This window comes from Arachis hypogaea, chromosome 5, assembly GCF_003086295.3.
Source record: "Arachis hypogaea cultivar Tifrunner chromosome 5, arahy.Tifrunner.gnm2.J5K5, whole genome shotgun sequence".
Classification (NCBI taxonomy): domain Eukaryota; kingdom Viridiplantae; phylum Streptophyta; class Magnoliopsida; order Fabales; family Fabaceae; genus Arachis; species Arachis hypogaea.
Genome location: NC_092040.1, coordinates 38872190 through 38882315, shown reverse-complemented (window position 1 = coordinate 38882315; position 10126 = coordinate 38872190). Strand labels below are relative to the sequence as shown.

General features: G+C 36.2%; 1 protein-coding gene and 1 pseudogene across 1 annotated transcript; one reads left to right on the top strand and one right to left on the bottom strand.

Annotated features, from left to right (window-relative positions):
• Positions 1-2013: 2013 nt before the first annotated feature.
• Positions 2014-7657, bottom strand: LOC112801344 (ERAD-associated E3 ubiquitin-protein ligase HRD1B-like; annotated as a pseudogene).
• Positions 7431-9555, top strand: LOC112801346 (probable NADH dehydrogenase [ubiquinone] 1 alpha subcomplex subunit 12). Its single transcript, XM_025844016.3, has 5 exons — positions 7431-7871; positions 8122-8148; positions 8556-8647; positions 8971-9080; positions 9167-9555. The coding sequence occupies exons 1-5, from the start codon at positions 7780-7782 to the stop codon at positions 9323-9325; spliced, it is 480 nt and encodes a 159-aa protein (XP_025699801.1). The 5' UTR covers positions 7431-7779; the 3' UTR covers positions 9326-9555.
• The last annotated feature ends 571 nt before the right edge of the window (positions 9556-10126 follow it).

Here is a 10126-nt window from a genome sequence, read left to right as displayed (position 1 = left end):
GCATTGATGGCCTACACTGGACAGCTGCTCTTGTACAAGGATAAAAGATAAGCTAATTATTGGGAAGAACAATGGTGTGGTGATGATTAGCACAACCAATTTGAAGTTAGAAAGTGGCAATATAGAGTAAGAGTGAACACACGGGAGAGAACATGCAGAAAATGGCAGCTAATTGGACTACCATGCTGTCATGGGACTACAGCAATTCAGAGAAAGAATGAGAAGCCTGAAGATTATGTCCATCACAAACTCACCATTGAGGCATATAATAAGACTTACCAGTTTCACATTAACAGTATACTAAGTCAAGAGTATTGGAGCAACATAAAGGGTTGCCATGTCTACCCCCTCCATACAAAAGGCCTATTGGCAGACCTAAGAAGAGAAAAAAGGACAGCACTAAGCAACGTTCTGGGAGCCAATACAATGCCAAGAGAAGATATAGACAAATAACATGTCAAACCTATAATAGAGTTAGTCAAACAAAATTATTAATTAACATATATTTACAAAATATAATTGAAATGTTTGTGTCTATGTGAATGCTGAATTACTTTATTGATTGTCTCTATGCAAGGTTGGACATAATAGTAGAACTTGTTCTGAGAGACCAATTGGAGCAGTAGCTAAAGAGCAAGATATTGATGAAGAAGAAGCTAGAGAGCAAAAAGCAAACTGGGAGGAGACCATGGAGGCTGCACATGCTGCACATGTTGTAGATGAGGAGGAACTCACTCAAAACCATCCACAAAGTCAGCCTGATCAGGTAAACAATGCAATTTAGCTTACCTTGTTGTTCATAAAGTGTTGGATCTGAACCTATATAACATTTTTTTAACTAATTGCCAAACTGATCCAGAATACTATCAATGATGGGACAACTACAACAAATGCACCACCTCCTAATGCAGACATTGTACCAGCAGCATCCACTTTAGTTAGACCAGCAACTAGCTCAAAATCAGCACCTCAAGTGACCACAAGGCCAACATCACCAACATCAACAAAGAGAGGCAAACCTACTTTTGTAAGGAGCAACCCAGTTAATCCAAGAAGAAGAGACAGCATCACTCGAGGAGGACTGACAGCCACTTCAACTACACCTCCAACTCCCGAACAATATGCAGCAACTACACCACCATTCCTTGCTCAACCTAGGGTTGTCAGGCCTCCTGTTGGGTCTAAATCTCAAATTTCAGCCTCACCATTGACTGTTGAAGCCACATGTAGTGGGTCTGGATCAATGACACAAGCCCGAATAGTTAGGCCCACTCTTCAAGTCCAAACATCAGCTCTATTTAGACCACCAACCGTGACTAGAAAAACTATGACAGCAGCAAGCCCAGCCACCTAGAACAGGTTTACAGGCTTTATGCCCACCCCATTTTTGAAGAGGAAAAAGTCATTTGGACCACCACCATCAAAGCCATTCACAAATGAGAAGAAGAAGTGATATGAGAATCTTGGATTTTCAGTTTGATGTTAGCTCCATTTTGGGTCTGAAGTAGTTACTATGAACATAAGTGTCATTATGGCATGTTAGTGCTATACTAATTTTTTGTGGTTTGTTAGTGTTATTTTAGGTCTGAAGTAGTTACTATGAACATAAGTGTCATTATGGCATCTTAGTGCTATCCTAGTTTTTTGTGGTTTGTTAGTGTTATTTTGGGTCTGAAGTAGGCCATCCTAGTTTCTTGTAGTTTGTTAGTGTTATTTTGGGTCTGAAGTATGTTACTATGAATAGTTATGGATTCTATTTTCATGTTATGTTACTGGTATTTTAATGTGTCTGATATAGATTAATGACTCTGCTATGAACAATGGAATTCCTATGAGCATCAGAACATCTGCAACTTTATTACATGTTGTAACTTATTGTCAATTAGAATGGAACTAGGATGGATTTTGGATGGAATTTGGCTATATTCAGCTTCTGTTGCTATAACTATTTTTAAATGTTTAGCTATCTTTTATATAGCTTGCTCACATCACAACAACAATAATTCAGTCAGAGAACAAGAATAAAACAACATCCATTAAATCATCTCAATTATAATTATTTTAACATTACAAAGTAAAAAAATGTCATTGTTAAACTCTTAAACTATCCACTGTCTACCTACTTAGCCAAATAAAACATACTGAAAGCCAGATTTAACCCAATCAATATACAAATAAAAATCAGCAACAATTTAACCCTCTTCAGATGCTCCTTTATTTTATTTACCACAAATAGCACCATCATCATCCTATCAATTTCCAGATCATCCCCACACTTGACATTGATTCTTTTTTTTTTTTTGTTCTGATTTGCCCACTATGTTACTATTTTCCAAAGATACTTTTTCTTCCACACATTGTTCTTGTATTTCATCTAACCATTAAAAATACCCGCACCGCATTTGTGTGTTCTAGCATGAAACAAAAAATTCATGGATCAGAGAATGATTGAAAACTAAAATTGATTAACCAGAGATGACGAAATAAGGAGGGCTATTAGATTACTTCGTTAAATATCCATCAGCACTTTAAACTTACCTTCCACAGAGGGCATCGTAGAAACCATCTATTAGGTGTTACTTGTCTTTGACTTCAACAGAACCACTGAAATGGCACAAAAGCATGTTTCGTCATAGGTTTTGCTCACAATATCTAAACCACCATCCACGTCGAAGGCTTGCATTGATGACTACTTTCTCGCGGTTGCAGCTTTTTCACGAGCCTTAGCTGTATGCATCTTCCAATTTTGCAACCTGGAATATGCGTGAACGAAGAGAGCAATTTAGGATTTAGGGCAAATCCATTTGATTTAGGGCAACTTCAATTTCAATTAGGGATTTTTCAGCTAGGTTGATGATTTATTTAATTAAAAATTCTAGCTAAAATTAAACTTATCTTGTTAGAAAAAATCGGTGGTCAGCTTAGCATCTTCCTCACCGGAGCTGTAGTTCGACGAGCACGAGGACACGTTTGTCAATTTTTTAAATCATTCAAGTACCATTTTGTCAATAACAATAGTGATGTACCATTTTGTCAGTACCAGAATCTTTCGGGTACTGATTTGGTATTTACCTCTTCTTCTAAGAGTAATGTATCGTTTTTATCCCCAACATTTTCATCTTATTTAAATTTTTAATGTTTTAAAATTGTCTCAATTTTGTCCACTGTCAATTCTGTTAATAGATTTTTAACAATAGGACAACATTGAGACAATTTTAAAATATTAGAAACTTAAATAGTATAATTTAAACGTTAGAAACAACTTTAAAATTTATCTCAAATATTGGGGACAAAAATAATACTTTACTATTTATGTATATAATAAAACGGTAAATGACTTTTCAAAAGCTAGTACAGCGCGCATCCCCCCATTCGCCCATTACAAGACTAAGGGAAAAAAAGGCCTAAATGTAACAATTTTAGGAGGGGCTGTGCATTTACAAATTAGTATATCACCATGAAGGGCATATATAATTCAAATTGATGATAGATTGGAGGCTTGGAGGAATCTCGTGATTTCTGAATTTCTCTTTTTCTTTTTGCTATATCTACATTTGACAGTCTCTTCATGGTTCAAACCACAAATAAGGAGCAGTCATTATGCTTTTTCATGATGGATCCCATGACTAGATGCCATTTGCCTATGCTATCTGAGGATGATGATGATGATGATGATGATGATGATGATGATGTGATGATGATGATGATGTGCCCTCATCTACACTATTTTCAACCTTTTGTCCTCTGCAAAAAGCTGGAGCTGATTTTGTAGAATCTGTTCAAAAGTGAGGGTAGAAAAATCTTGAGTTAGTAAGATTGATTTCACATTTTCATGGGTTAAAATTTGATGCCACGGCAGGGACTACAATGTTGAAGTCCACTTTTTGGTAATCCCAAAATGAAATAATGTTAGATAGCACATGCCATCCAGAAATAATACCAATTTGTTTGGGTATATTTGCTATCATTTGTGCTTATTGAGATTCTATAATGTAATTCTTAAGCTGGTGGCGGAATTGAGAACAATGAGAAGAGAATTTCATTCTATGGTCACTATAATCATCAAATTAGTTTATTCTTCATATTCAGGAAAAAGGACACAAAGACCCCACATAATTTAAAGAGAGAAACAATTGTACCTCAATCTGGTACTGAAGAAGTTTTCTTTGAGCTTCCAGGTGCGAACTTGGCATATTCGGATAAACTCCAAACTCCATTCCATGATTTGCAGGAACTGGATGTGTTTGGGAAGGAAACAAATGGAAGTGCCCCATTTGAGGAAAGGATACAATTGGTCCACCAGGGAAAACAAGCGGCTTTTGTGCCTGTTCACTGGAAGCTTGTTCTTCGTTAAGCCCCGTGTTAATGGATTCACCCAAAGACATTTGAACTAGAGGTAGAAGAGCGTACCCAGGAGAGCTGTGAGATTGAGAAGTCGCCTCAGTAAGAGCGCACAACTAAAAACTGACACTGATATATAAGAAGAATACGGCTGCTAATTTGCTCCTTTGTTTATGCACTTTTTCATGTCTTTATTAGACAACACTATCAATAACCAGCAAAATGCACAGCATAAGACTGATTTCTTAATCAGCTCTAGAAAAAAACATGGATATTTTCCATGCACAAAATTCATACCATACTAAAGATGATGTGGAGGGGTAAACATAAGAATTCTCGTATATTGAAACAGCAGCAGCAGCAGCTTGAAGTCTGGCTTGATGGCGACTCAAATTATCAGTTGCCCCACCACCGCCAACCTCATTTTGAGCTGAGCTTCCAGTGCTAGTCCCTGTTCCTGTTCCAATTTAAAATATCCAATATTAAATGAAACAGCCAATAAACATATATGCAGTGTCATAATATTTGAAATGACAAGGTAGGCAACATGCTTATTTAATCATAAAGTAACACATTCAAAAGATTTTAAACAGCAAAATTGTTTTCATCAAGGAAAAATGGAAAATAAACAAGGTTTTGAAAGTTAACTATGAAATGTAAAATATATATAGCAGTACATAAAAGAACATGAATGATGGATACAACTGTATAACAAGGATATTAAGTATCATTAAAAAGTTTATAAAATGATGATGAGTTAAAAAAGAATATGTAGCATTAGCAATTGTTTAGAAGGTGCAATTTGCAAAAGCATCCACTTGATTGAATCAAACTTTCAACTCTATTTTTCTATTTTTGATTCCAAAGAAACTGCATTCATTTGAAATACTAACGGTTGAATTAAGAAAATCTGCACATTATAAACATGTTTTATATTCTGGTAACCAGCAGTGTTTGATTATTTCATTATTATATGATTACCCTGTCGATGAGCATCTGATTGTGCTCCTTGCTGGCCTCCAGTTGCAGTTGCCCCATTTTCGGGTGGAACAACCAGGGCTCTGCAGGTAGGGCAAGTATGTTGCCGCTCCAGCCATGATCGGAGGCAATGAACATGAAACAGATGTCCACATATAAGTTTCTTGGCAACAGTCATCTCTTCACGACAGATAATGCAGGGTGCATCACTTCTGCATAGGCATTTAAGAAAAGCACTCTTACATACAATAACTTTAATATAGTAAGCAGAGGTGTTAGGTATAGAACTAACGCATTATGCTCTTCAGGGGTTGCCTCTGGAAAACGGTCCTTCATATTTGAAGTGATCTTACAATATCGGATGTAATCTTCAACACGGACTTTGAAGTTCCTAAATGTCTCGTAAAGCACCCGTATTAAGTGCAGAGGAACACCGTAGTTTCTGAAGAAAACCTAATGTTAGCAGGGAAAACCATAAAGTATATAGCCTTTACAATGCTATCAAACTAACAAAATGAGAACAATAACAAGTAAACCAGATGTATAATTGATACTATGTGCATTGTCAACTATAACACTGAATCTGACTTTAATTGAAGCCCAATGCAAATAATTAAGAGTCAATAAAACACACAAATGAACTACGATTCCAAGAGTGCATAGATCCAAGAGCTACCATATATATGTAAATAGTAGGCTGAACACTTACATAAAAATTACAAGGAAGAAGAAAAGATACGTAGACAAGTGAAGCAAGTCCCTGATAAGTTCCAAGTAGAATGTGAAGATTGGTTTCCTTTCCCATTGTCCTTCCATGAGCATGGTACTGATATAGAAAAGATATTTTACAAAAACTGACACAGTTATAGTTGCAAGTATCATGTACCTGGGAGAAAAAGATCATTTGTCAAAAGGAAATCCCTGACTATATATTATTTCAATGCCACAATATTGGGAAAAATAGAATGCATCAGCTAACAAATACAACTGCAGCCTCACATACTAAACACACTCCTATTAGGAAAAATAGAATAAATCAGTTCACAAATACAACTGAAACTGCACATAAGTACAAGCTTGTTCTCAAGTCAAGTGTATTCTCACCCAAGCCCAAATTCTGCTAAGTACTATTCATAGTTCTGAATTTACATTGGTCATGTTTTGTTTTGCGAATTTGTACGAGAACAAGAAAAAGGAAAGGAAGAACGACTTACTCAAAAGAAAAGAATATTGAAACAGACGGTTGCCATGTTTGAAGCAGATGCTTCAGAGAACTGTATAAGGATACGCTATCTAGGAGAAGAAGGAAACCATGAAAGATACAATACGAATGTGGAATAACACGGACACAGCCGCACAGGAGTGGTCTCAATGTACTCAACCCTCTTTTGAGCCAACCAATGCAAAGCTTGAATCAACAGCAATGCTGTGGCCATGGCAAGGAATGTAACAGAGAAATCCTGCCTAAAAATAGTAATGGCAAAGAGGATTTCCATAATCTCCCTCCATGATCGCTCGTTAAGCCTTTCTACCTTGGCTTCCCGAGGAGAACCCAGGAAAACCTTCTTCGTTAACTGCCATAAAATACACATAATGACCAAACCCATGTTGAGAAGAAGCACTAAACTAATCTTGGAAGTTGAAAGATACACCATTGCCGGATAAAACTGGCCTCTACTGTTAAATGCATGATATGTGATAGCTAGAGTTGCAATCAAACTGAGACCCGCATATGTCTTCGGCCTCATCATTCCACTCTACACAAAAACACAACAATCATTAATCAATTCTCTCTTCTAATTTCTACACATGTAACCTGAACTACATATGAATTTGGATATTTCACAAATAAGAATGAAGCAAAATGAAATAATAGGATTGATCCTATTGCTTTTTCAACTATCTATACGTAGCTGGGGAATCAAATCAGCCACACAGAAGAAACCAAAACACACACACACAAGATCAAACAATTGAGGTGCCATAGAAGAAAAAACAGAGAAAATGAAACGAAATAAAATGCAACGATTCTTTAACCGCATATTCAAATTAGAGCAGAAAAATGAACAAGATACTACATCCTTATCTGAATTGATAATTGAATTTTTTTCATTTAAAAAAAAAAAAAAACTATGCATATGAATTCCCCCATTACAGTGAGCCCTAACTTGGAATCAAGCTAAAACAGTATCAAAGATATTCAAGAAAATAAATTAAAAAGAAGTGGCGTTATTTCAAGAAACGAATTACCAATTGAGCAGTGTCGCTCTGAGTTGGTGTGATCGTAAACGGTGTTTTCTTCCAATTATGAGTCTTAAATATTTGATAATTGGAAGAAAATGATGTTAAGTGTAGCCTACCAGCTCTCGCCACGTACACATCTCAAACATTTATTTATTTAACACAAAATTAAAAAGAAAAAAGGAGGCGAGAAGAGAAAAGAGACAGAAAGAGGAGGAAATGGCATCCTCGGTGGTGAAGAACGTCATGAAATCGATCAGAGAGAAGGGTTTCGGTGCCTTCCTCAGAGAGCTCAAAGATGAAGGCTACCTGTTTGTCCCTTTTTCCCTTTCTATTTGCTTCCACCCGAAATCGTTTACACAAGTTCTTCACTTCCATGGATTCTGTTGCATTTTCCTTTTCTTTTAGGGATTAATCTATTGTTTTGTTTTGTTTATTCACTTCAAAGTTCACAGTTCATTCATTTACCTGAAATCATTGACGATTCCTTGATTTGATGAACAAGAATGTGATGCTTATTATGCTTTTGAGATTTGTGCTGACATCTGTTTCTCATTTCAGGAGGTGCCTTCCGGACGGGAATCTCTTGTAAGTGAATTAATTGCTCTGCTTTGATCTTCTACTTTATCATGTTTCAAAGCCAAATGCTATTTGCTTGGATATGCTTCATGAAATAATAGATTTTAGAGATTCCTTTATATGCAATTGAATGAGCTTATCCAACTATTATTCAAGTAATGATTGAGCATTTGAAGAATGAATTGAAATTTGAAAATAATATTTATTCGATTTTCAAGTGAACCTCTTTGGTACTAATGGAGAAGGGATAATTTAGCCTTTTATAGGTTTTGATTGCAAGTCGCTATTTTTAGATTCTTGTTCGGTTGTTCCTGTCATCAAGCTGTTTGGATAAAGATCAAGTTCCATAGAGTTGGTGAAGGCTTGGGTTCATATTACCAGTAATTTTCACCAATTTTTTGTCTGAATTTATGTAGGCAAACCAAGATTCATAATATTGGTGCAACGCTTGTTGGTGTTGACAAATTTGGTAACAAGTACTATGAGAAACTTGAAGACACGCAATACGGTTAGTTCCTACTCCTGCTTTATATGTCTCAATCTGTGCATGTGTGTGATGGTTTAAGTTACACATGGATCCATATGGGCAGGAATGGTTGAACATAAGCATTCTAGACAGCACGTAGCAACCGGAATTACAACATAGTGATCGAGAAAAGGATATGGAGAATAGTTCTTTCATATTGTCCTTTGATGGCCCATACGATAATATGCATTCCCCCTTTTTCCAATAATTTCCCTTATCATGTCTGGATATCTGTCAGGTAATATATTTGAGTTTCAATATATTGTGTGCTCATGCATGCCATTGGATTCCTTGAAAACTGGCAGGAAGGCACAGGTGGGTTGAATATGCAGAGAAGAGTAGATATAATGCTTCACAAGTTCCACCTGAATGGCATGGTTGGCTCCACTTCATAACTGATCATACAGGAGATGAGGTGAGGTGAATTCAGTTATTTGCTTAATCTTTCCTTGTCTGTGCCATGTGGTCTAAAAGATAATAATGCAGTGAATTTTGTTGCAGCTTCTTTTACTGAAACCAAGAAGGTATGGTGTTGAACACAAAGAAAATTTGTCAGGAGAGGGTGAACAGTATATCTATCACTCCAAGGGACATGCACTCAATCCGGGGCAGAGAGACTGGACAAGCTACCAACCATGGCAATCCAAGCCTGAACCATGATTACAGTTCATCTGTGTTGCTTATGTTCCTGAATGTTGGATTTTGATATCCTGGATAAATGTCTTGCATTCATATTGGAGGGAAAAGAAGTGCTTTTCTCATGAAATAAATTGAATTATTAGCCGTGGTAATTGACTCACTCACTCTGTAATTCAAATATTACTCATACTTCCACAAATGTCCATTTATTTACGTGTTTAAAGGACATTAATTGTTTTATTTTTGGACGACGGGATTTCCTCATGTTCCCATTCCTGTTTTTTATTAGGATTAACATATTTTTTTAAGGTTATAGTCGCATTTTCCAATTTCTACTACTAAAGCTCAAAGCTGTATGTACTTTCACCCACGCCTTATACGCTTGAAAAATCATGTTTATTTGTCTACCACATATAAATATTAGCTTTATGAAAAGGCCAGGATAGTTCCATTCTGCAAGGAAAAATAATTCATTTGAGGTTTCAATGTTCCTTTCTATTTATGACAACACATAAAAAAAAAAAAAAGCCGACCCAACTCGAAGGAAGGAATTAATTCTTCTTACGTTCTAGCTGGAATCTTTAATCAATCTACACCTTCTCTCAACAATAATGCTCCACATCCATACAAAAAATACTTTCAAGTTATCCAAGTAGTTTTTGCTAGATGTGCCTCTCCCACCCCCCAACTCGTTTGTGATACACACACTCTAACATATTAATGTAAACCTTCTCTACTGCAACTTAAACCTTCTGCTCAACGTAAAGCTCTCCTAGTTCTTCTCTAATCGCGTTCTTCTTTTTCATTTTCTTTATCGATTTG

What these genes read in the sequence shown, in the direction of transcription:
- LOC112801346 (XM_025844016.3), top strand. Translation starts at nt 7,780, where the DNA reads ATGGCATCCTCGGTGGTGAAGAACGTCATGAAATCGATCAGAGAGAAG. An exon ending in CTCAAAGATGAAGGCTACCT is followed by an intron (nt 7,872 to 8,121) that starts GTTTGTCCCTTT and finishes TTCTCATTTCAG; the next exon opens with GAGGTGCCTTCCGGACGGGA. An exon ending in CTGATCATACAGGAGATGAG is followed by an intron (nt 9,081 to 9,166) that starts GTGAGGTGAATT and finishes ATTTTGTTGCAG; the next exon opens with CTTCTTTTACTGAAACCAAG.